The 27,401-nt window shown below is 47.4% G+C and overlaps 1 protein-coding gene across 1 annotated transcript in view; it reads right to left on the reverse strand.

The window, feature by feature from the left end:
* Window positions 1-27,401, reverse strand: part of CASP2 (caspase 2) — a 149,821-nt gene that overhangs the window by 92,760 nt on the left and 29,660 nt on the right. Inside the window, exon 5 of the mRNA XM_069650303.1 lies at window positions 19,865-19,962. Coding sequence (XP_069506404.1) covers window positions 19,865-19,962 — 98 coding nt within the window. The remainder of the gene's footprint in view (window positions 1-19,864; window positions 19,963-27,401) is intronic.

The raw sequence follows: 27,401 nt of genomic DNA on the forward strand, positions 1-27,401 counted from the left end.
GAACAATATGATGTAAGAGATGGAGGCCTGGCAGATCAGCTGATGCGGGACCTGCGGGAATCCCAACGGGGACCCACTGCCGACAGACAGTTGCAGATGAGGGAAAGGTTCAGACAGGCCTTTGCGCAGCCGGTTGGATGGAAAAAAGTTAATGGGGCCAGGAAATATCAGAAAATGAACCTCCCTGCACTGAAAAAAAGTGGGGCGACTACCAGGGAGATGAAGGCGGTTCACCTCTGGGACTACTTTGACAATGTTCCGTATTTGGCATTTTGCATGTGGCTTTGGAGTTTAGGGTGCTGTGATGGATTGCCTGGGAGACTTTTATGGTGAGAAGTGTACACATGGGGTGGGAGGGTGGGGTCTTGCGACCCACTGTCTCACAGTCTTATGTTCTTGGGTGTTTACTTTTCTAGGTTTCAGGGTCCGACGGGTTGGTATACAAGCGCAGATATGCGCAAGGTGCACCAGGTATGGCTTATTATAGATCACGGCTCAGATCTGCATTGCTACGTTGAATGTAAAGGGAGTGAGTTCACCACACAAGCGTTCCACCTTTCTGGGCTGTTTATACAGGCGATGCAGTGACGAGGGGAGGAATCTCGATTTCTTGGAAAAACTATCGGACAGGCCTTCTGGGCCTCAGAGGTGGTCAGAAAGAAGGGAGGCCTGCGCATGGTCCTTGCCAAATCCTTTGAGCTTCGTGAGGTACAAGTCAGAAAGGAGCCTGAGGGTAGACTGTTGGTGAGGGACGTCGCATTACCATGGTGTAGAGAAGGAGCCAAGTGCCTCTCCCGGAAGTCCCGCCCCTGTTTTATGTATATGTTGCGTACCGGAAATTGTGACAAGCGCAACGCCAGTAATGATACCCATAGCGAGAAAAGCCTTTGAGAAGAGGTATCCATTGAGAAAGCCGCATATAATGTACACCCGAAGAAATGACACAAATGAAGAAATGACAGCCTCTTAAGGCAAGTCCTTGAAGAAGTGTGAAGCAATTAATGTCATATGAAGCAAAGATGTCGCACCAAGAAAAGATGCCGAAGAAGAAAGCATATAAGCCTTATAGATTCTGATGACAGAGTAAAGAATTGAGTGACATTTCATGTGCAGAATGAAGATTACACGTGTAAAGGACACTGAAGAAAAAGCAAGCCATTTTAGAATTGTACAGATGCCAAAACGCAAGTAGACTAATCATGAAGGCTAGATATACATAGTGAATAGACTGCAGGCGGTGCCGCCATTATACATAAGTGTATAGAATCGGATGTTCCACATCGTGTTTAGCAAACTAGGAGCCCATGTACAGAAGAGCTGAAAGTGTGGCGCAGTAGAAAAGAAACGCTGACAATGAAGGAAGAATCGAGAAGGCTTATCTGGCCCTGTGTCAAGGGTAAGGACAGACAGGTAACTGGTTATCTATTCAAGAAGATACAATGAACGTGAGAAGTGAGGCGAGCTCCTGTTGAGGTGCCAGGTTTTATTCATTTAATGGTATTAAATAGAAAAGAAAGGGCTCAAAAACGGTATCCTGTTGCATGGTCTAGATGGAAATAGACTTTGGGCAGCTACATCGAGACTTGAAGATAAGACCATGCTCGCACTCCCTTTTAGTCTCAGGAGCAGTGTTGCTGTGCAAGGCCGAGTTCAAAGGCAAATTGACTGGCAGACAGTAGGAGTGATGATGGATGATGGGCCAATTGGGTGGGGAGGCATGACCGGGACAACCCTCCAGCACCTGGGGTATCAGCTTACGTGCTGCTAGCGAGTGGAATATTGCAGAAGGGACAAGCGTGCCAACCATTTGTAGAGGGCCACGTAGCAAGGAGCCCTATAGTTTGAAAGCCAATGAAACGTTGTGTATTTTATGACAGCGAAGAGGACTTGCACTAGGGTTGGGCATAGTTGTCCACCTGATTAGAGAGACCCAATCATAATCCTATTCCCCATAGAAAGTTTGTTTGTTATTTTAATTTATATAGCGCTCCAGACCCAGAGGTAAGAGGGCGCTTATATAAAGTTTATGTAGATGTTCCCCGTAGACTAACCATAATCCCAGTTAGCTTTTCTTATTTTGCCACATAGTATGACATCACGTATGTAATGCGTTGAGTGCGAGTTCAAGAGACTTGAGCAAACATCCGTTGATGTTCGTTGTACACCCTGTTTTAGACAATTGCAAATAAAACCGTTGTATTTTGCCAACTTCCTGAGTCGGTCTTATTATTGGTCCGAGAATAAATTCTGCATCCCCATCCATCTCAGATACTGCTAGCTCGCAAAAGGGCCTACGGGTTCAATGGCCACTCTCTATGCCCCCAAACCAGGGTCAGCCGCTCTTTCTCGAATCGGGAATGGCGAAGGTAGAGCAGTGGTCAGAGGGACTTACAATACTGGAGGGATTTTAAAATGATTCAAGATCCTGCCTTGGACTCCAGAAGGCCCAGACTAGGGAAAGTGAGGCCTTCACTAACCTTATTGAGGACCATTGTTGGGTGGATATGTGGAGGTACACTCATGATAGTCAAGAGGTTGCACGAAACGCAACGGCTCGTATTGGGTGGCGTTGTAATGACGATCTCCTCAGGAATGCAGTTTTTAAGGACTTTTCCATAAAGGAGATGGAGTGTTTCTTTGCTGTTAATTATACAGGCGAGGTTCACCAAAGCTATATTTGGGAGGCGGCGAAGGCCACATTTAGAGGACTCCGTTTGCAGAAGGGAAGCTGAAGGAGAATAGTAAAAGTCTCAGGCACAGATTGCTGCTGGAGGGTGAGGGGCCGGCGAGACCTTGCTTTCCATAAGAGAGAAGAGGCAGAAACTACACTCCCTGGCACTGGAGAGATCCATGGAAGTCACCAAACAGAGATACTACCAGAAGACGCACACGGTGGGTCCCATGTTGGCTAACAAGAGTGCAAATGGTGGGATAGGACAGGTCAGATGGAAACTATTGGTGATGGCAAAGGTCGGGTATGTGGTTCTTCTGATTGCCGAATTTCATGAGACCCTATGCCATCTCAGAGCGAGTAGCGGGTTTGAGGTTCCCTAGCAGAATTTTAATTTGTATTTTGTATTTATTTTATTTGCGCACCTGGCCCTGGGGCATCTGGGCGCATTGCTTCAGATGGTACATAGTTGCATAGTTAATACATAAACACTTGTTCGAACAGATGCATAGGTAAAGGTAGGCAGGCACATACACATTGTTAGGAAGGTATATAAATTACACATGCAGTACAGATGTTACAGTCAATATTGTTACAGTAATTTACATTCAGTATTGAAACATTAAGGTGATCAACGAAAAGAAGAAGACCCTTCAATCGCAATTACAAGAAGTAGCATTATGCTTGTGAAGTAGCTAGGTCCAGCTCATGTAGCCAGAGTTTAGTTTTGTTCTTAAAAGAGAGATAAGATGGTTCAGATCTAAGTGTAATGTGTAATGTATTCCACAATTTAGCAGCAAGGACTGGGAAGCTGGATCCTCCAGCTTTCTGAAGTTTGAATCGGGGTATAGTTTGTGAATGGGCTTGTGCAGATCTCAGAGGTCTGGTGAAAGTGTGGGCTGTAAACCGGTTAGCAAGGTATGCCGGGGCAAGGTTAGCCTGCGACTTGTGAGCCAGTGCCAGAGATTTAGGGGATATTCTATGCGCGACAGGTAACCAGTGAAGGTTTCGTCGGGTGTCTGATATGTGGAGTTTCCTCGGAATGTTAAGGGCAGCCCTAATGGCGTTGTTCTGGGTTACTTGTAGCTTGTTGATATTTCTTTGACTAGTCCCCAAGTAGAGGGCATTGCAATAGTCAATTTTGGCCATAATGAGTGTTCTGGCGAGGATGATGCAGTTGGGAGCAGTGAGGAAAGGTCTGCAAGCAGTGATAAGCTTGCAGGTGTAGGCTGAGGCTGATACCACAGCATCAGTTTGTCTTGTGAGCGACAGTGTGGAATCGTGGTAGATGCCTAGCGTTTTTGTATCATTAGAGACCTTGATAGTGTTCCCATCAATAATGAAAGATTTTAATGCAGTGTCCAATTTATTCAGTTTATGGGGTGATCCAGTTTTTTCATGATTTAGGCAGAGCCCGTGATGCGCCATCCAGTCCTGGATGACTGTGTAAACTCTGTTAAGTGCTTTTGTGTCACTTGCTTAGTCACCAGTGATAGGGATGAGTATCTGGGTGCCGTCCGCATAGTTTGTGTAGGCGACACCCAGATAGTCAAGAATATCAACAAGTGGCTTAGTGAACACATTGTACAAGGTGGTGGAAACATGACCCTTGCAGTACCCCACATGGGACAGGTGATGGTTCAGCAGAAGCAGAGGTTGAGAACACCCTCATGGTTCTGTTTGCCAAGAAGGATCTGATCCAAGAGGTGGCTTCAGATAAGACGTGGTCAGCTATTTTCAGGTGATAAAAAAAAGAGTTTGGTGGTTGACCAAGTCAAAAGCTGCCGATAAGTCAAGCAGAAGTAGGAGGGCCAACTTACCCTTATCTTTTAGATCATCAATTTGCGTCTTTAGGTCAATAAGGGCGGTTTCTGTACCGCGTCTAGGACGGAAGCCCGATTGCCAAAGGCAAAGGGGTTTGTTGATTCTAAATAATCCTGAATTTGTAGATAGCTGCACGGTCCGGTCCAAGACTTTTAATAGAAAGGGCACCGTAGTAATGGGTCTATAGTTGGAAGGGTTACTAGGGTTGAGAGTAGGTTTTTTGATTAGGGGGATGACCCAAGCATCCTTAAGGTTATCAGTCCCTGATTTAAAGGAAGCATTTATGAAGGTGGTGATGAAGAGGCAAAGTCATGCCTAGCCTCCTTGATGATAGGTGCAGGGCTCGAGTCACCTTGAAACACATGTGTATAGGCGCGTTACAAATACCATATCATATCACCTTGGCAATTGGTAGGTTTAAGCTTCTTGATAATGTTTTCAACTTCCCATATGGACAATGGTGAAAAGCCAATGGTTTAAATGAGTGCTCTGGAGTGGAGGTATTATAAGTGGCGGAACTGGATACTGGATCTGCAAGTAGGTTACATTTTTTAGTGTTCATTGTGGTTTGTAGCGTGGATATTTTATCAAGGAGTGCCTTTTGGATATTGGTGCACCAAGAGCCCCTATGTCATCTCAGAGCGAGATTGAGTGTTATCTAGCGGGTTTGAGGCTCCCTAGCAGACTCAAGAGACCCTATGTCATCTCAGAGCGAGATTGAGGGTCATCTAGTGGGTTTGAGGCTCCCTAGCAGACTCAAGAGACCCTATGTCATCTCAGAGCGAGTTTGAGGGTCATCTAGTGGGTGTGAGGCTCCCTAGCAGACTCAAGAGCCCCTATCTCATCTCAGAGCGAGATGGAGGGTCATCTAGTGGGTTTGAGGCTCCCTAGCAGACTCAAGAGCCCCCATCTAATCTCAGAGCGAGATTGAGGGTCATCTAGTGGGTTTGAGACTCCCTAGCAGACTCAAGAGCCCCTATCTCATCTCAGAGCGAGACTGAGGGTTATCTAGCGGGTTTTAGCTCTGCTGACGAGGAAGGCCTGGAGGTTGACCTTTCAGCAGGGAGGTTAAGAAAGCTGTCCTCCATGTGAAGTAGGGTAAGGGGCCTGGCACAGATGGATTCACTTCAGCCTTTTTTGGAGTTATATATTGATGTTCTTGCCTCCGGTCAAGACTGCGGCTTTTCATGATATCAGGAATAGAGGCGATATTTCTCCCAAATTCTTGGCAGCTCTCATTACAGTGATTCCCAAGGAAGGGAAGGATTTGACAGTGTTTGGCATAGAGACCCATATCGCTTTTAAATGTGGATGCACACATTTTCACACAGCTCCTTGCATCCAGATTAGATGTTGTGCTCCCGCTATTGGGCAACCCAGACCAAGCGGGTTTTGTCAGGAACAGGCAGGGATCTGACAATCTACACAGGACTGGATCTACTAGCATCCTGGGAGTTCTGCCAAGAAGGGGCCATGGTGCTCTCCCTTGATGCTGAAAAGGCTTCTGACCGGGTTGACTGGTGATTTATGAAGTCAGTTGTGCGGGAGGCGGTATGGGCAATAAGTAGAGGCGGGTGGAAGCGCTTTGCGCGACCCCCTCGGCGAAGGTGCTGCTTAATGGTGAGGAATCAGGAACCTTTGCTCTGCAGAGAGCTGCTAGGTAGGGATGCCCTTTGTCGCTGCTGCTGTAACCCTTGGTGATGGCGGCACCATGGGTGGCTAGTGTAGGTTATAGGTTATGTTAAAGCATTTCCTAAGTGCAGCATCCACCAGCGAGGGCATCTTGCCGCTGAGAGGACCAGGTAAACTAATGGAGAAAGGGCCACTAGAAAAAGAAAGACTGGAGAGCACGGAGGAAGGATAGATGGTCCTGCGTATCCCGAAGCGAACAAGGCAGAGCGTTCCAAAGCCATGCAGCGGCAACGGAGAAGGAGCACCCACCAATACAGGATCGCTTAAAGCGAGGGACAGATATGCGCCAAACCGCTGAAGACCAAAGGCAGCGTGCAGGAACGTAGGGACAGAATTTCGCCTGCAAGTACACAGGACCTGATTTGTAAAAGGCCAGAGGAACAATGCATAGGGCCTTAAAGTTGACCCGCTTGGCCACAGGTAGTGTAGTGGGGCAATTATTGACTGGAGAGCATGTTCAGGCTCTGCCCCCCTGCCTTCCTCAGACGAAACGAAATCATAAGATAAGAAAGGACACATTTGAAACTGCACTTTAAATTCTCCTGGAAATGCAGCTTGCACAGAGAATATTTATTTTTGCACTACGCAAGTAGGGAACAGGAGAAGACCTTAGCTTGCACAATTAGTGTGTTTGTTTTAATATTTGTAATGCGCGCCAGACCCGAGGGTATCAGGGCGCAATAAGCATCAAGAAGATTGTTCACCTTTGGTTACATTGCTGTGTAGGTACAGACAGTTTATACAGGGTGAGGCTTAAGGGCAAAGAGATACATATTTACACAGCATATACAGTACATAATGCTTAGAGTGCATAGTGTGTGTGGACAGGCGCTTTACATATTTTTACAATATATACAATACATAGTACCTAAAGAGCATAGTGTGTAGTAGTGATGTGATTACAGGTCATTTTCCTTGATCCAGTGGATTAGGTTAGACCTGAAGTGAAGATAGGGTAGGTCTTCCCTCAGGGACGGTTGGAGAGAGTTCCAATATTGGGCAGCTTTAACCGGGAAGCTGTTTCCACCTGTCTTTGTACGTTTAAATCTAGGCACTGTTAGGAGGTTGGCATTGGCAGTTCTCGTGGGACGGTTGGAGGAATGCCTCGTAAATCTAGCTATGAGGTATTGTGGAGACATTTAAGTGTCAGCGAGGCTATTTTTAGAAGGATTTTATCTTTGGTGGAAACCCAGTTATTTCTTCCAATAACAGAAATATGAGCTTTCTTAGGGAGGCTTAGGGCTGCTCTCAGAGCATTATTTCGTAGAATCTGGATTTTGTTGGTAATGCATTTATTACTCCCTAAATATAGGGCATTGCAATAATCCAGTTTAGACAAAATAAGGGCTCTCGCGAGGGTGATACAATTGTTAGCGGAGAGGAAAGGCTTAGCTGCTCTAATTAACTTGCATGTATACGCAGTCGTTTTTTAAAAGTTAGGGTGGAGTCTAGGTAGAAACCAAGGGTTTTGACTTCCTTGGCTACTGTAATGTTATTGTCATCTATTCTGAAATTGGAATAGTTGTGACCAAGTTCGTTGAGATTGGCTGGGGTGCCGAGGATAAGGAGTGCCGTTATGTCATCATTCAGGCATAGACCGTGCAAGGCCATCGATGACTGAAGGATGAGGTACACTCTGTTTACAAAGGCCAAATCCTTCGTATAATCTCCCGTCAGAGGGATGAGGATCTGGGTAGCATGAGCATAGTTAGTGTAGGTGATACCCAGACCATCTATATCGTCAAAAAGGGGCTTTGTAAAAATGTTGTACAAGGTAGGGGACACACAGGAGCCCTGTGGCACTCCGCAGGTAATGGGAATAGGGTCGGCTGCCGCTGCCGGTTAAAGGACACGCATTGTCCTGTTGTCAAGGAAAGATTAGATCCAACCTATTGCTTCTTGTGAAAAGTAGGTGTCAGAATCCATGTGGTTGCACAGGATTTTGTGGTCCACTAGATCGAACGCCGCCGAGAGGTCAAGTAGGAGCAGTAGGGCTGCCTTTCCACTGTCTCTCAGCGCGTCAATTTGTGCCTTTAAGTCGATCAAGGCACTTTCAGTCCCATGTTGGGGTCTGAAACCTGACTGGCGTACTCCTAATAGCTTATTACGTTCCAGGTATTGTTGGATTTGTAGGTAAGCTACCTTGTCTAAGATTTTTAAGAGGAAGGGGACTGTAGTGATCAGTCTATAATTAGTGGGTATGGAGGGGTCTAACGTTTGTTTGTAGTGTTTTACGGGGTGACAGGAAGCCGTGTACACAAGACAGGGGCTCACTACACAAGTAGGGCAGAGAATTGTAGGCAGATGCTGCTACCCATATGAAGGGAAATCATGTGATAGGCATGCACCAGGAAATCGGGAGAAAGCAAAGTAAATGTGTCCTGCAGAGGAATAAATGTGACAAGCAGTTGCCATTTTAAACTGCACCAACACCGCAGAGAATTAAGCTCTGTAGCTTTAAAAGAGGCCTCGCAGCTAAGCACACTATTTGAGACAAATACATTTATTTCAGGAACATGCTGCAATATCTGGAAGGTAGCTGCCTCAAAGGAATGGCATGCTCATGACTCCGTAGGGGAGGGTTACATAATGTAACAAGATACCATTGCAAACGTCAACTATTAAGGTAAATCAAGTTACGACAAAACAGCAGACCATTTGAAGTCCATGGGACGAACTGAACATCCCAGGAAATGTCCTAAGTGGCAGACAGATTAATGTCGCAGCGATCGGCTAGACGTGACAGAGAAACGCGGATGCGGCTAAAAAGACAAATAATACCGTGCACATGGTGAAAGCAGCATGATTCATAATAACAGTATTCATAAATGTGTCAAGAACAGAATGGAGCGGTTACTGTTGCAGGAATAGGGAAGGCCGGAATTTGGAAGTCCTTGAAGCTCAGAGACATCATGGAGGAGATAACATGGACTGTTTTATTTAAATAAAAACAAAGGCAATACGCTTGTCCTCTCCTCCCATCTACATAAAAAAGTCATCATGCCGCCTGTTCACAGAGAGTGTGACTGCATGTTAACCGATAAGCACATGTCCTTTTCACCGCATAAGTTATTTAGAGCCTACCAATAACGTTCAAGCATGATGATGTAGCACATTTGATGGGATGTTTTATGGGTGGTATCTTAGATAAAGAGTTATCCAATCATTATTGTGGACATATATATTTATATATGTAGCTTAGTGGAGGCAATTAATGACCAGGAGCGATACGTTTTCATAACTCAGTGATCATGATAACATCAGAATGACTATATAAACAGCTATTTCCTGTTGAAATGTTGGAGAAAATATTGAGTGAGAGCTTGGCTGTTTATCTTGTTTTTTTCCCCCAGCATTACACTGCTAATAAAGCTGGCTTACCTTGCATTTGGCATACCACAATCCAATCTTGTCTCTTTATTGGCAAATACCAGTTAGAGGGCTATATTGGTTTGAACCTCCGATTTTCAGTAGCCAATGGAGCGAACCCAGGAGAACGGACGCAGAGGCAAGGAAAGGGGCACCAAGGGCCACCCTAGCCGCTGTATTCTGCAGAATCTGCAGACGTTGAAGTAGATATGCCGGTTGGGCTAGTTACAGCGATCCAGCGAGTCAGACGTCAAAGCATGGCAGAGAATCCGTAGTTTTAAATACACAGCCTGGCAGACTGCACTCACCTGCGCTTCCATCGAAAGTGAAACAGAAAACCTCACCCCCAGGTCCTATACAACCGCGCTTGGGAAGGGCGGGGGTCCAACTCTGAAGGCCAGAAATAGGGAGACCAAAGGGCGGCACTAGCAACCGACAAAATCAGAAGCACCTCTAATTTTTCCCCATTAAGGCAAAGCCAGTTGCTTGTCATCCAAGCATGGACAAAAGACAGGCACGATACGTATGCAGTAAAAGGAAGGGATAGTCAAGGCGCACCAGGATGTGAGTGTCATCTGCATAAGAGTAACACCTAAACCCAAAAGAGTCAAGGACGCAGTGCTTGGCGCCGCTGGGATTCTCCTCAAGCTGCTTCCTGATTAGGACACGCCCCCAGGACTTCATATTGTTCACTACGGCCCCGCAGCAGTGAAGCCTGTGGCGGGGCAAGGGCGCAGTGTTTGGCGCCGCTGGTTTTCGGCGTCCGTGGAGGGAGGCCTCTCTTGAGTCAGTCGCCGGAAGGGGGAGAAAAGCAAGTGCAGGGGAGTGTTTTGCTCTTGTGACTGTTTGTGACTGTTTCCCAAAAAGTGTAGAGCAGAATGTCCTTTGACCTTTGTCCTTAAGGTAAGCCTGCAGGCTATATCTAACCCTTGTACTATCCCCAAACATGCATGTTATCTTCTTATATGCCGCCAAAAGTGCCATAGTCATCTATTAGCCACACACCTAATGCATGTGTACCTTTGCTAGCCACTTCTTACTCTGCCCAGTCTATGCCACTAAAAAAATAAAATCGTATGCCTTCCCCATCTCCAAATAATTAAAATCAGCCTTCTTTCCATAGTGTGCCCATATAAACCCAAATCTAGCCATTTTGTTGTGATTACTCTGCCACTCGGATCTAGCCATTTTGTTGTGTTACTCTTCCACTCGAACCTAGCCATTTTGTTGGCCACAGCCCAGCCCTCAGGCCAATATAGTGTATTGTGCATCCCGCCATCCAGGCCAATATTGTTGTAATCTTTATCTCGCTCTTAACAGTAATACATGCCCCGAGCATATGAGCAAAACGAACCCACATACAATATGTACTCTCTGCCCGTCATCACATGCATAGTTAGCGCGCTACTCACCTTCATGACCACACTTCACCCCTCTACATTAATGCACCTCCACCACTACCAAATCACTGCGAGTCATCGAGGACACACGATGGACCTCCTGCCTAAGCCCTCTCACACTCCAAATTAAACAGCTCTGATACCTAACCCCAGCCTCAGATTAGACAGACTCAGAGCCCGCACCCTCCCTATCCACCACCTTGCCACCCCTACACACATACTACACAGAAATTGCAGACTTAGCTCACGCACCTCTAAAGTGCACACATCCAACCACCACCATAATATATCTATATGCCACAAACTCAAATCCACGCTTACTACACCTAGCAGTAACTCCTACTCTCAACGTACCACCGTACCTAGAACAGACACCCACAACATACACAAAAAGAAAATCTCATGCCTAGCGCTATACAAATGCGCCTTAATCAATGTACGATCACTCAATGCCCACGCATTAGAAGTAAATGACCTAATAACTACCCAAAATATAGACTTACTCGCAATCACAGAGACCTGGCTCAACAAAGCTTCTGGCCCAGCCATCTCTCTAGCCCTACCACAAGGATATGCCATCCACAGACAAGGCCGGAAAGCCAGAACAGGAGGGGGGGGGGGCAGCCATTATTCACAAAAAAATACTCTCCATCAGAACCTTACCCCACCAAGAGGAAGAAAATATTGACATCCTATCAGTCAAACTAGCACTCTCTACAAACAGCACAATAAATATTCATACCATATACCGTCCACCCAGTCCAACCACCAATTTCATAGGTCAAGTCAATCACCTTCTAGGAAACAACCTCAAAAAATCCACAACATCACTACTTATAGGTGACCTTAACCTAGGATTCAACGACTCTATGGGCAAAACTGCTATCTCTCTAGCCAAAGACCTCCAAGACCTAGACTTCTCTCAAAAGATCACTTCGCCTACTCATGCCTGTTAAGCGGAAAACCTGTGCAGTTCCCTCTGGGACCACTGCAAAAGATTTAGGCTTACAGGTGTTGGCAGTAAACCCACTTGGTAGCTGTCTGTACCACACAGATTCACCTGGTAGCTGTGGCTGAGCAGTCAGACCTCTCTCAAGAAAAGTTAGGCTGTATGTGGAGTATACAAAATAGGGCGATTTACACAGTAGAACAAGCAAACATGGAACAGAGCTTGGGTGTAAAGGTATATAGGTATTTATTTATAACAACACATCTATGAAAAACACTCTGGCACTAATACGGCAAACAACTTCAAGTACAATTACTAAGTAAATCAATCCCCCTAACAATAGTTCAACAAGTCTGGGTTCAACGGCACCACTTATTTGCAGACAGAGGTGAATGCTTTGACCTAGATGGCACTCTAGTATTTGTTAGGATGGGAGAGAAAAAAAAGGCATGGTATGAAATCAACTCGGTACCAACACTTTTACGAACAAATGCAAGGCAAGTAAGGCAGGGTCTACTGTAGATCGCAAAGTCAGAGGCCAGGCCCACTCGAAGAGGGGCAAGGCGATATGTCCCAAACAGTATCACAGTGGCAATGAACTTCAAGTCTTTGTCGCAGATTGTTATAAAAAGATTGGACCAGTTCAGAATAGAAAGTTAAGAAATCTTGGAGGCGACCCAATGGAGAGGCGAGGATTAAGACACCTCACGCTACCCGTCACGAGGGAAGCCAGGTGGACACGGTACCTTGTATGTGGAGAGACAGCTCCGGCGGGGGCAGTTGTTCCTGGTGGTGGATGTAAGTCGGGGCTTTGCCAAGAGAAGAGATGATCTCGTCGTCGATGGAAAGTGAAGATCGTTGCACCACCAGGGAAGAGACCATCCGCGGAGTGCTCCGTCACAAGGCACCACCTTTTGGTCGCGGTACAGTGGGTAGTGGCTATCCGGTTGCCGGGGTGCTCTGCACGGGCAATTCGACCACTACGTCCTGGAACGAAGAAAAAGCAAAGGGGACTGGTTGTTCCCACCAGTCAGGGGAAGAAGACTCTCCGGCGGGGAGATCTCCTCTGTCGTCGGGAAGTGGTGCGTCGGTTCAGCAGGGCTCCACCGGAGGTGTCGTCGTTGCAGGTCGGCTCAGCGTTACCCTCGTCGGATTCTTAGGTCCGGTGGCGACTTCTGAAGAAGATCCAGTCCCAAAAGCCCTGCTTTTATGCAGAAAACCCCCATTCATTCAGCCTAGCTGTCAATCAAAACACGCTAAGTGGTGAGTGGGGTGGCTCACCACTTGGGCCAATCACACCAGAGTGCGACTTGAGTTGGCAAGGCAACTCAGTCCACAGTGCCTAAACCCCCTCCCACACCCCCTGTGGTACCCAGACAGAATGGCACCACTTTGGAGGGCCTCTGTGTAGAAGCCAGCCAAAAGTGGAACAAAGGGCTCAACCTTTGGTTTAGGAGTCACAGAGACGAACACAGAGGCCATTTTTAAAAACCGAGTTCTGGCAGAAAATCCAACCGATAGATTTATTTAAGATAAATAAACCAGTTGTATGTTAGAGATTGACGAGAAAAAGTATCAACCTCCAACAATGGGAAGAATCCCATAGGGTTATATTCGGGGTCGAATATAACAAGTAGTTTCTACTGCCACCAGCCAAAACTTGACGAGGGGGGACGGGACAGTGCCCCCTCGAATAACAGACCCAGGGGTAATCAAATTACCCCTACCAGTACGTCCACAATAGGATGGTTTGTACTAGTTCTGTTAGTAAATTTAGGTCTAGTAAAGCCAATGGTGACTTTACATGCCCAGGGAGACAGTAGTCAGTCCCCGGGTATGGAGTCTATGGTGGGGGTCCCCTAGGACGCCTCGGTGTTACGGCACGGAGGGTGCCTTGTAACACACATAGCAAAACATATGAGACCCTATGGAGTAAAAGACCCCATAGCCCATCGAACACATTGACATTCACAGGAATTAACCACATTCGTGTCCAAGAGTGGGAGAAAAGAGTTTCACTCTTGGCAGGATGGAAAAAAAACAAACTCCAGAAATCCAGCAAAGCTGCTGGGGGACTCACTAGGTTAGGAAATTCAGCCTAAACAGAGAATTCTCCCTAACAATGCCAAAGGACGCATCCTAGATTGGATATAGACCACAACTGTAACACAGCCATCACCTCCAATACTAGCCTCCCTTGGACAGACCACAACCTTCTCCTATTTGACATCCCTGTCTCACTAAGCGCTAGAGTGCCTACCAAAGCGCCAGCGACTCTAGCCAGGAGTGCCAAAAAACTCACCACTGACAATATCAGTGCACTCTTCAATCTGCCATGCCTAGCGCCCCCGTTCTCCGCTGACCCCAACATCCTCGCAGAAATATTCAAAGACACCATCACAATGGCCGTCATGTTGCCCCATTGGAAAACAAAAAAGAAAAAAAATCCTTCCACTCCAATTCCTGGTTCACAGAGGAACTACAGACCTTGCGCAAAGATAAACGCTTAGCGCTCAAAGATTGGCAGTCTAACCCCTGCGATACCACAAAAGCTAAATTCAAATCCATAGCAAAAAAATACAAAGACGCAATCTTCCATGCTAAATCTGAAGCTTACAACCACCTCATCTCCAATGCCAACTCCCACTCTAAAGAACTTTTCAACATATTCAAAGAGCTAACCGTACCACCCACATGCCCTGATGAGATCGTCAAAGACGAGGCATGGTGTACAGGCATTCGATCAGCCATGCTTACTAAAACAAACCTTGTCCAAAACAAAATATCACACCACTTCAATACCCTACCAAAGCAAAATGCACATGCACAGATAAAACCTAATGTAAAAGTAAGAAACATGCCCATATTTGCATTTACCGAAATCTCCGAAGCCAAGGTCACTGACATCCTCAAACACCTCAAACCCTCTCAATGCAAGGGTGATGTTTGCCCCCCTAATATCATCAAAGATTGCGCAGAACCTCTCGCCGCCTTCATCAATGCATCCTTCAAAACGGGCATAGTCCCTGACAGTCTGAAAGAGGCCTGGGTACGCCCCCTCTTAAAAATAACGACGCTAGACCCTGCTAACCCTAACAACTACCGACCCATAACCACAGTCCCATTCCTCCTATACCTTGAATCGAACGCAATCCTAGGAAAAAGACAATCTGGGTTCCGCAAGGGTCACGGAACTGAAACTGCCCTTCTAGACTTAAAAAACGAAATTACCAACATCCTAGACAAAGGGAAGCCCGCTCTCCTCCTTCTCCTTGGTAGACCACACCACACTTACCAGTCACCTGACACACGCTGCACACTTCTCAAATGACGCTGCATCCTGGGTAACATCATTTTTAGAGGGTAGAGCCATGAAAGTGTTCTCTAACACAGCACATGCAGCACCTTCCATCATCCACTGTGGTGTGCCACAAGGTTCCTGTACGGCCCCCACGCTCTATAATCTTTTTACCAGGCCGCTATTTGATAAACTAGACACGTTGGGGATCACTTACACAAACTACGCCGACGGCACGCAGGTTCTCCTCCCCCCGACAGGGAATTATCACCAAGACGCCTCTACTCTACAGCAAATCTACTCCACCATACAAGCCTGGTTGGCTACTAACGGCCTCTGCTTAAACGGGGACAAGACCGAAATCCACCCTCTCCAACCTCAACCTACTGTACATCAATTTCAACATAGACAATTGTATCATCCCAGTCCCATCTTCAGTCAAAACACTGGGGGTTCACATAGATGCCACGCTATCCATGGACAAACAAGTCAGCGCCATAGTCTCGGCCTCAGCACTGAATACTAAACTCATTAACGCAATAAAACCATTCGTCACCAAGGATAACTGCCTCTCCATCGCCCGAGCAACTATAGGAGCCAAACTAGATTATTGTAATGCGCTCCTAGCCGGCACTTCCAAATAAAATGTATTTAGGCTCCAAACAACCCAAAACAACACTCTCATAGCAGCCCTCAGCATACCAAAAAGAGAACACATTACACAAGCCAGAAAGACAGCTCACTGGCTCCCAGTCAAAGACCGTATCTCTTTCAAAATTCTCACAACCACCCATAAATGCATCAACCTCACAGCCCCCCCTTACTTATCTGACAAGATAGGTAGATCTCAATCCACGAGACCGAGAAGAGCATAATACACGAATCAACTAGCAATACCTCACATCAATAGAACTAAAGCAGGAGGAATAGGCTTCCCCTTCCTCGCACCTAAACTTTGGAATTCCCTACCTAGTGACCTCTGAGCTGATGCATCTCTCTTCTCCTTCCGAAAAAAACTCCAAACTGCCCTATTCAACCAACCCCGTTCTCAGGTGCTCCGGCTGCTCTTGCATATCTGTAAAAAAGTATATATCGTCCAATGTAACGGTATGGACATGAACTGTATGTAACTAAGTATAAGCAGCACTGTAACTATCGCCACGATGTCCCCGGTCTGCTGTGCGCTCAACAAATACGAATAAATAAATAAATAGAGATGTGACGGAGTGCCAAGTGTGGGCAATCAGTCTTGGGACACTGTGGAACTGGCTTTCTGGGACTGGAGAGTAGCAAATGAAGTCTTGGGAAAACGCAAGGGGGTTGGCAGGATGCCTAGGAGGGGGATCCTAGTTAGCCCATACGCGAGGGGGCTGGCAGGATGCCTAGGAGGGGGCTCCTAGTTAGCCCATACGTGAGGGGGCTGGCAGGATGCCTAGGAGGGGGATCCTAATTAGCCCACATCCTCATATAGGTTCTGGGTGCACCTGGAGGTCAACTATGAGGTCATCCCCTCTGTCTGGCGCTAATCTTATTCCTCTGGGTCAAGACCGGACAAGCTCTGTGGTGGATAGGGCCAGGCCCCGTAAAGGGTCAATGTGGCATGTAATAGGGGCTTCATGGGGGATTCTTTTCTCCCTCCCAGTACCTCTTGATTCATTTCAGGTCATGGAGCATAGATTGTAATTCCTTTTATCTGGTGTTTTTGTTTTTCTTGTGTTTGATGGATTTTTGAAATCCGAATAAACTTGTTTGATTGACTGACTGAATGCGTTTAACTAAAGGCTGCATATACACATTAAAGTGAAGAGGAGAGGAGAAAGAGCAGAACCCTTAGGTAAACCACATGTGATAGGCATAGAAGGTGAAGTAAAAGGAGACAGAAACAGGGACTGCGAGCAGTCAGAGAAAATAAGGAAACCAGTCAAGGACTAAGCCAGTGATGCCTGCCGAGGTAGGCCTGTTGACCAGGATAATATGGTCGACTGTGTCGAATGCGGCAGAGAGATCTAATAATATCTTGCATCTGTGTGTGCTGCCGCCCTGCAACATGGGGTAGGCACCACGTATATGCCCTCCGATTTGACTCTACATCTGTGTGTTACTGCCGCTCTGCAACATGGGGTCTAGCTCAATGGATGTGATCATCATGTACCTCTCTTTTGCACTTTGCGTCTGATGTTTTACCTTGCACTTTCCACAATCCACCCCTTACGCTTCCTATTCTGTAACCGAAGCACTGAAACCAATCTCTTAAGCGCCTAGATACCTCTGGGTTTTGCGCGCTATACAAATAAACAAATACAAATATACAAATACAAATCAGCACGCCAACACCACCCAGATCAGCAATTTGGGCCAGGCCATCCACGGCGGAAACCAGCACAAACTCGTACACCGACTGGACTGAAAGCCAGACAGAAAAGGATCGAGAAACCCAGAGTCCTCATGAAAAGAACAAAGAACAGTAACCAGAGACTCTAGAAGTTTCATGGGCGTAAAGAGCAAAGAGCTGGGGCGATAATTTGGAAGACGTAGACGGTACAAATTCGGTTTTGTAAGAAGAGGGATTACCAGAGAGTGTTTAAGAACAGAGGGGACGAGATTACACGAGAAAGGTGTTTAACACTCTTGTCAGAGAAAGTGAAGGATAACCTCCTTAAGAATCGCAAGCGGAATAGAATCAGCAGGGACGCTGATTTCCGACCCTTCGTGGCCACAATTATTTCCAAAAATATAAAGCTGGGAAATGTATCCCAAAACTGAACAGGACCAGAGAGGGTTATGCGGGTGGCCATGCTAGCAGTCAATATGTCAAATCCTGAGTGTAAGGGTGACAAGTTGGTTAAAGGGGTTCCGATTCAGGGGAAGCCTTAAAAATGTAGCCAGTTTGCGGACGATGTGCTGTTGTATGCAACTACACCAAGGCTCTCGCACCCACCTCTCCTTCAGGGCTTGTGGACCGATGGGGAGCTGTCAGGGTTCAAGATAAAACTGGATAAATCTGTGGCTTTCCCGCTAGGGCCAATGCAAGCAGCTGAATTGGGATATATTAAGAGCCTGCCTTTTAGAGGGAATTTGCATTTTAAGGGTGTGCATTCAGAGTGACTTGGATACTATTATTTGCCCTTATGGGATAGGGTCCATAGGGACATGGATAGATGAGGAAAATGCAGTTGTCTTGGATGGGCAGATTGAAATCAAGATGATGCTTTTGCCCAAGTTTCTGTCCATGTTTCAGATGATACCGGCGGTGGTGTCGACTGATTTTATCCAAAAGGTTCAAAGGGCTCTGCTGAAGTTTCTTTGGAAGGGGGAAAAAACAGATTCCATATGATACACTCATATTACCCATAGAGGCTTAGGGGGATTTCCGATTTAGGGAGGCATTTTAAGTCGCCTCAATTCAGGGCTGTGGTGGACAATCTTACCCCTCAAACGCCAAAACAATGGGACATCATCGATGAGCCTTTGAGCTTTCGGCATCGTATGAGGCAGGTCTAGGGAAGGCAGGACAGTTGTGGGAAAAGGGGCGGTTGCAGGAATGCCTTAATATTGGTAAATCTCTGTCTTCCGTGCTTGCAGCTGAAAGGGGCACTTCTGTATATGAGGTGGGGCGACAATTGAGGAGAGAAGCAACGCCTGTAGAGAAGGTCCGGATTCACAAGAGGGGATTCACAAGGGGCTGATGGCTAGCATGTCCAGGAAATTACTGCTTGCCAAGCCCCCCACTGAGTGTAAGGCACAGAAGAGCTGGTGGAAGATTTGGGAAGCGATATTACAGGTGAGTTGCGGCCGTTATGTGCCAAAAACTGTCACACAGCACTGTTTCCCCACAATATAGGTAATATAGGTGGCAAGCTGTTACATAGGTGGCATTACCCCTAACCCCCCTCACTCCCACTCGAGTAAGCTAGCAAGAAAGTACCCAGGAGCTATCCCGAGCTGCTGGAAGTGTGGTATGATTAAAGCCGACTATTGGCATATGCGGTGGTGGGGATGTGTGGAGATACAGAAATACTGGATGGGCGCTCTGTCCTGGATAAAGGAGCTTGATGGCATGTCTAGGCGCCTCTCCGCTGCAGGTTTTATTGGGGGTGGAAGATGATGTGGAACACCAGGGTCTGAATCACAGGTCTCATAACTCTTGGTGGCGGCCAGGAGTTGTGTGGCGCAACAGTGGGGAAGGTCTACTATGCCGTTTAAAAGGAAATGGCTCCTAAGGGAGAGAGAGATATGGAAGATCGTATCTTCTGGGCGAATCCAAGAATAGCATAGAGGAGTGGCGGTCCCTTTCTTCGCCAAATTGGACCATAGAGTTGCTTTATGTATGATTGTTTGTACTGGACACGCAACTTGGTTGGGAGGGAGGATGGTGGGGAAGGATGTGGGCTGAGGCCGAATGGGACTGTTGGCTTTGTTTGAAATCCCACGTTTCCTGACTTTGAAAATTGCAATAAACAACATTTTGAAAAACATGCATTTTTGCTTGCATAAAAATACTCCCGTCTACAATGAGAACTACTTTGGTACTCCCTAAAAAGTCCTTTTGTTTGCATCTTCCACAACTATTTACACTCCCACCTCGGGGTCTCATCTGGTGGCGTGCCCTCACCACTGATAGCAAAGCATTACAGCAGCAGGATGCAAATCCAGTTACTCACTGAGTGCCGGTGAGTATGGTAGAAGTCCAGGGAGCAGGGCTTCAGGAAGGTTCCTTGCGGACCGTCACCATCATCCAGGGAGCGCTCGATGGATGGTGCTAGAGAAGGGGAGACAATGTGTTAAACAATATATTTATTTAAATTTATAGCGCGCACTGCAGCCCAAAGGCATCGAGGCGCTTTACAAGAAAGTGTAAGCAAGCTTAATTGATGGAACGGAGAATATATTCTTAGTTACAAAGCAGGTTATAGCAATTATGCAAGGGACAATGGGCAAGAAACCATGGCTTCTGCATCTGAAGCATCTAAGGCACCAGCCCACACACTGGTCAACCCAGGCACCAGTGGCTACCACCATCTGACCTGTCCTTGTGTTTGTCAACACTGCCGGGGGGGGGCTCTGTTTTCATAACTGGACAAATCTCTTATGGCATTCTATGCTGGGACTTGCCAGCTTCAGCCCCTGTGGAAGCCAGGCCATCTAGAGGACTAGACGTCTGCTGTAAGGGAAATGCACAATTCTGCATAAGCAGGACGGGGAGGATGCTCAATGGCCGGAGCTGCAGACCAGCGTCCCCCAACAGCCTGCTGATGTACATCTCGATATGACAATACTTGCTCAACAGTGCATTTTTCTCTGCGGGTTGGATTTTTTTGGGACCCATCATTTTTTGGACCCCTGCCTAAAATGTTGACATTGTATTGATTCTACGTTGAAACTAAGCTGCAAGTATTCTTTTCTCTTGCGCCCAGTTACCTATGGGTTTGGTGCGCATTACCAAATAAACAAACTAAAAGTGGATGGTGGGACTGCCAAGGGGGCTGGGTGCTGCCACATGCCATGTGATGCAGGGCATGTTAGCAATGGGTGGATAATCCCCTGACTACCCCCTGCCAATCAGGATTGCTGCACCTTTAGGAAATCAGGTCTTGCATTAAAGATGTTTGGCCATGCACTCTGTGAAGCCAGGATTGCTCCAATACCCAGCTACACCCTTGCACCCTGTGAAAGGTCACATCGTGCTATACCCTGTGCAGCGTCATATCCCGATACACCCAGTGCACGGTCAGACCCAGCTACACCATGTGCACTGTCAAAGCCTGCTACACACTGTGCAGTCAAACTCTGCTACACCCCATGCACCGGCATACCTTGCTACACCCCGTGCACGGGCATACCCCGCGACAACCTGTGCTCGGGCATACCCCGCTACACCCTCTTCAACGCCATACCTTGCTACACCCTGTTCAACGTCATACCCTGCTACGCCTTGTGCACTGTGTGATGAATCCTGCGGATCCCTCACTAAATCCCTGGCTAAAGTCTCCTCCCAGGTGGCCTGGGAAAGGCAGACGCTTCCTGATCCGGACCGTGGGCATGGTGTACTACGGCAGGATCACCCAGGAAGAGACAAGGCCAAGGGCAGTGAGGAGATCCCGTGGGATGAGACAGTATTTATCTTTAAAAAGGGAAGAACATTTTTCAGGTACCAAGGCATATAATGGCTTATTGTCATTATGATGCATCTGAACCACACATTAAGACTTTTGTTGTGGGTAAACCTGGTGGGTACTGTTAGGAAAGATTTCCATTTATGGGTAATTTTCCCTCCAGTTGTGAACCCCCAACTTTTTGCTTTCGTCCCATCGTAGCCTGACTTTTACCAGTGGAGCCCAGCCTTCTGCTGTACTCCTCTGGGCTTTTTCTCAGGCTTTCACCTTGTTGCTAGTTCTTAGCAACATTTTTATATCAATACACAAGGCCTTCCAGTACAGTGCGCTGGGGTCTCATTTTTAAGGCCCTAGACACCGAAGGATTTTTGGTGAATGTACAAGTGTGTCCAGGACAGAGCTGGTGGCAGCAGTTCATTCTAAAGCATTTTTGACTCTTTTCTATGGTCCAAACCGTGCTTACCGCGGATGGCCCAGGACTGTGGCCAATGCCAATGGCCATGCCACAAGTTCCTTTGTTCCGTCCTTTGGCCATTTTGTCCCTTTGCCTTCCCCCAGGTTGAGCAGACCCGTGAAATTTGGCCATGCAGACCCCTGCGCAAACCAAAGCTTTCGCTGGCTTCTGCATGCCTTGTGTTGTGCGCGCCCAGGACGTGGACTGGAGCTGTCTGGTTCCAATACACATCCTGAGTGCCAGGATGTCTGGTGTGCTGGGATGACTGGGACCACCGTGGTCCGCGATTGGTCTACGTCTGGGATGGTTGAATTTGAGCAGATGTCCTATTGGTTTCTCTTCATTTTGGCACGAAGGAGATTCTGGATAAGAGAAGGCACTCTAAACCTATTCCAGGTCGATCGTTTGAGTTCACACCGAACTTAGTAAAGGAGCCACGTATCCTGAACCAAAGAAGCAGATCTGTGCAACCGCTAGTGACCCGCTGGAAGGTTTGACCCCCGCTGTTGTCCCTTCGGAGCCCCTGTTTCTCATCGATCATAGAAGGCCTGCCAGGGTGTTTTGACCCGTTGGAGTAGTGGGACTAACTACTCTAGGCACCTCCTGCTTAAACGAGCCCCTTCGGACGTGTTCCTGGACTGCCCAGTGAACTGACCAGCTTGTATGGGACCTTTGCCCTGGAACCGCCGCCGTCTCGAGTTACTTGAGCCTTTGATAGCCGAAACCTCTGGGAAGAAGGCACCCTCCCGCCGAGTTTCTTAAACCTAGCATTCCTATGTCTGGAATTAGGAGAGTGCGCCTGAACCCAAGCATGCGCAGTTCTCGTGTCACCCTGCTGTGGTGAAAAACTTTGAGGGTGCCTTGATGTGTCCCCCGTGCCCTAATACGAGCTGCAGTGGATCTGGCCCGATCCCTTCACCAGAAGCGAAGAAATCGCCACTGTCCCACCAAGGATTGAGGTCCCGGAACGCAGCCCCGAAAGCTGGCGAGACGTGCAACTGCAGCATTTGAACCTGCGAGCGAACTGGACTTACGAAGTTTGGTCCAGAGTGCGTCGAGGGTCGGTAAGTACCTGCAACCCTTACCAGTGGCCTCTGGCACATCCATAGACTTTTGTATGCACGAGTGTCCCCCAAGGGCCACTCTCCTTTGATAAGGTAGCCTGTGCTACCATCCTATTCCCGATTCCTGGAAATCACTCTGCCCTCTTGTGGAGACCCTCCTTGAATAGTAGAACCTTATTCTTAAACACCTCACCCATCTTCCTGAGTCATTACAGCTCCTTGAAGAGACCCCTTGTGTACTTTAGTGCACAATCGAGTGCTCTGGCACTGAATGTACTTTTGAGCACAAGGCTCCACACTTCGTAGGGACTGGACTGCCTATTAGTTAGGGTTTGAATTGTTGAAGGACTGCCTAAAGTATAATTGCACTGCATGACTCCTTTCTGTTGCAGGTTGTGGATCTCTACGTGTTGAAAATTACTTTAGACTAATAGTTACTGTATATATGTTTCCTAGTTCGTGTTGAGTCTCATCTTGTGTTTGAGTTAAAAGGCCATTAATAAATGTAGATGTATTTTTGATATGTACACCTGACAGAGTAATTTGTGGTGTTGTTTGCTGTGTGTGCTCAATGCGATCTTGATCGGTCTGGCTTGTTGTGAGGAATTCGACCATCCACACAGGGAGAGTGCGCTCGCCTGGGCTTTTTGATTTTTTGCTTATTTAAAAGAATGAATGGTGGGAGTGGGGCCACGCTCACCGCACAACAGAAAAATAGTAATGTACTCTGGGTGGACACAGTTTACCAGCGCCGCCCTCCCCTGTCATGGGTGTGGGTACTTCGAAAGCCTCTGGCCGTGGGCAGCCTGATTAGCATTACAAGGCCCGATGGATTTGCATCTTCATTGTTACACCTTGCTGGTTGCAATATTGAAGAATGTTAATTAGCAGGCCTCAGGGAAGGCCTGGGTGCAGGAAGTAACAATGGAGATCAGAGACCAACACCACTTTGTAATGCAATGTGTCAACTTGATACGAACACCCCTCCTTGGTATGAAAGGGCAGTTCATGTCCTGTCTGGAACTACTCCTTTCAGAGCAGGAAAGTATGTGAATTGTAGAAGACGAAAAGTCTGCCTGCAACCCCCTACTTCAAAGGAGGCCCATGTTGTGACCAAGCGCTGCATAGGGCTCAGTTAATTAGGGAGACACTTTGATGTACAGCAGACAGCAAGATGGGTGGAACTTAGTGTTGTCATCCTTACCCTGTCTGTTGCCAAGCGCTCTGATTCCAACCTGACGCATCACTGAAGATTGTTGGTGGGGATCCAGGATTGGTTCATTAAGGTGGGCTTAGCCTACACCAATCACTGTGGCCCATGTGGCATTAAAAGAGGGCTGAGCCCCTCACTGATCAGATCATCTGAAGACTTTGCAAGGAGTAACAAGGACTCATTTGGACCTGAGCTGAAGGTACAGTCTACCTTACATCTTCCGCCAGTGAAGGAAGGCCAGAGTTCGAAGAGGGAAGCAAGATCCCTCCCCTAAACATCTCCCAGGGAACAGAGGGAGATACCGGACTCCAGAACCGGTACCCATATATGATATGGCATTTATAACGTGCCTATACACAAGTGTTTCAAGGCGCAGCGAGGCAAGGGAGGGGGAACAGAGGGAAGACAGAGACAACGATCTTACTACGCCAGGCGACATTGAGATTGCGATAGGTGCCCTGCTAGGTTCTTCTGACAACAAGCTTCCTAGGTGGGAAGTGCCGGAGAGTCTCTGGGCAAAGGACAAGGCCCTGCCTGCAATCCTTGAGCTTTGGGCCGTCCGCCTTGAAAGGACATGAGCCCTGCGAAAAAGCTAGGAGAGTGTCACAGAAGCATCATCCAGCTGTAATGTGTTAAGGACAAATTCGAGACAATTGAGTCTTCGAACCGCATCCAGCTGCACTGATGACTGTTGTCACGGTGCAATCGCCAGAGCCGCCCGAGACGTCTCAATCAGCATTCCAGATTCGCCAACCAGCGCAGAGAAAATGATCCTTGGCCCCGAGCCGCTGCGCCGGCCATCCTGCAGACGTCTGTCCAGCCTCGCTTGCCGAACTACCTGCCGCCTGTTACCCACAGCTGTCACCCGCCACTAACTGTCTCACGGGCTGCGAAGCGCCATAGAACCGCCTAAACGCTGTCGAGCACCAAGAACTTCTTCAGCACCAGGTATCCCTTTTGTATAGGCGCGTTATAAATGCCATATCATATCATACATTGTGGTTCTGCCCCCTGTTCCTTCTCTGAAGGCCCCTAGAGAGAGTTACGATCATTTGCCCCTTTAGTATTGAAACCAAATAATCTTGAACTATAAGACCGATTACTTTACCAACTACCCTCCTGTCAGTATCCAGAGTGCATCCCTTTCCTTTGTGAAACTGTCCTCTGTGTTCCTTTACAGGGTTGTCGTATTTGTAGTGTGCTATAACTGTGTGTTGTAGTAATAATAAAGTAGATGTGTATACAACATTGGCTGGACAGTCCCTTTTATCATTGGGTAAGAATTGTATTTTCGCTGTGGTGAACTAATCAACGATCCACAGCCTTGCGCAGATAAGCCTGCCGTTCCATCCACGCTAACAAAATTGGACAAGGAGGTCTATAATTTTCTTATATTCCTATCTGTGCGGATCCCTTCTGGTGTACTAGAGGTGTGGGGTTGAATGATGGTTTAGAAACCGATATTCATCCCTGGACCACTGGTGGCCCGGAAGTTGAACCGTCACACTTGTAAAGATTATTGTTCCAACAAACTAGGCTGGTCTTCTGAGCCTCTGCCCACCAGGTCAGAGTTCAGAAATCTATCTTAACAGGTACACTCTGTGCACCGTCATACCCTGCTAGACCCTGTGGGCTGCCATACCCTGCTAGGCCCTGTTCACAGTCATACCCTGTTCTGCGTCATACCCGGCTACTTCCAGGTACTGTCATTTACTGATACACCCTGTGTGTTGTCATACCTTGCTACCTCCTGTGTACTGTCAGACCCTTCTATACAATGTGTACTGTCAGACCATGTGTAATTTCATACCTTGTGTGAGGGTCTCGAAGAGACAGACATAAGGATGGCATATTGATTGATCAAAACTTATATTCACAACAAAATAAGGGGGGTTGGAGAAAGTCCTAACTAGCCCCATCTCTATGAGGAGTTTCCCTGCCTCAACAAAACTAACTAATGATACTGTTAGGATGTACACATTATATAACTGTCCTGTGTCCAAAACCTATCCTATCCCTCACAAACTAAACTTAGGAAAACTGTGAAATGTCTTTTGGCTGCCACCCTGCAGCTCAGCTGTACAGTTCCAAATGAAAGTTCAAAAACTGTGCAGAAAAGCAAACACAAGTTCCATAAGGCTTGTGGGTGAATTCTGTTTCCCTAGAACCTTTCCAGTGTTGGACAAAGTAGGTTTCTGTATTGGTTCACAACCGGTGTAAGAAAGCAAACAAAAAGTTCCACAAGGCTAGGGGTTTGATTCCCTTTTCAAAGCCTTTCCAGTTTATTCAAGTTTGTTCTTTGTGAGCAGACCCGCCTCCCAGGGCTGCCACAAGATAAGATAGCTTGGTTCTTTCTCCGTGGCTGTGCTAGGATTATTCATTTCACTTGCTGTGGGTCCCAGACCCTATTCACAATATCCTCCTTCTTGGCCCACTCTTTTGCCAAGTAGGGTACACCAAGTTCTTCACTTCCCAGTTCTGTCTCTCTTCTTTCGCCAACAGCCTTGGTCTACACTCCTGCCATGGTCTCAAGAATTTTACTTGCACATACAAAGTTCATATTCCTCGCAAAAATAGTTTGGGGAACACTTCCCCAACCTGGGTCCCTGGCCCCCTTCATGTGCTCACTCACATTGTTCTTTTTATCCAATCTCCCTCTATCCCACAGCCCTAGTTTACTCCCCTGCCAGGGTCTATTAACGTCACTTGTTTCTGCAAAGTTCGTAATTACCCTGTTAAGGGTTGGGGTATGTCTTTCTGATATGCGTCCCAGACCCCCTTCACTCGGTTGCTCACAATGGTATCTCGTTTTTATACCTCCTTCGCTGCAGAGCCCTGGTTTACTTTCCTACCAAGGTCTGTAAGGGTTCCCTTATAGCTATAAAGCTTGTATTCTTTACCATTGCTATGGGCTTTATATGTTTCTATGTTGGGTCCCAGACCCCCTCCACTAGGACTCTCAGCCCGGTAAGTGAGGTTCTTTTGCTCCGCTTCGTGTCTCGTATGATCGCTGGGTCTTCCCAACCTTTAGCCTAGCCACCCTTGTACCTGTAGGTCTTTGGCCTTGTCTCCCCGGATGTTTGTGGGCCTCCCAGGCGTTGTGGCGGCTCTTAGGGCTCAGCGGGACCATCTGCAGTCTCTCACGTGTTCCTCTTGCAGCCTCCCGTTGCTTTGATGTCAGCGCTGCAGCCCGGGTAAGCGGCAGGTACATTTCCTCTTCTGCAGTCTGCTTCCTGCTTTGACGGTCTTCCACCGATCTGCCTTCCTCCTGCATGTCATAGGCTTCTCGCTGCGGAGTGTCTGTGCGGCCCTTGCAAAGTGCTCGGTCCGCACCAAGCTGTGATCGAAAACACA

This window comes from Ambystoma mexicanum, chromosome 3p, assembly GCF_040938575.1.
Source record: "Ambystoma mexicanum isolate Mex_15411 chromosome 3p, UKY_AmexF1_1, whole genome shotgun sequence".
Classification (NCBI taxonomy): domain Eukaryota; kingdom Metazoa; phylum Chordata; class Amphibia; order Caudata; family Ambystomatidae; genus Ambystoma; species Ambystoma mexicanum.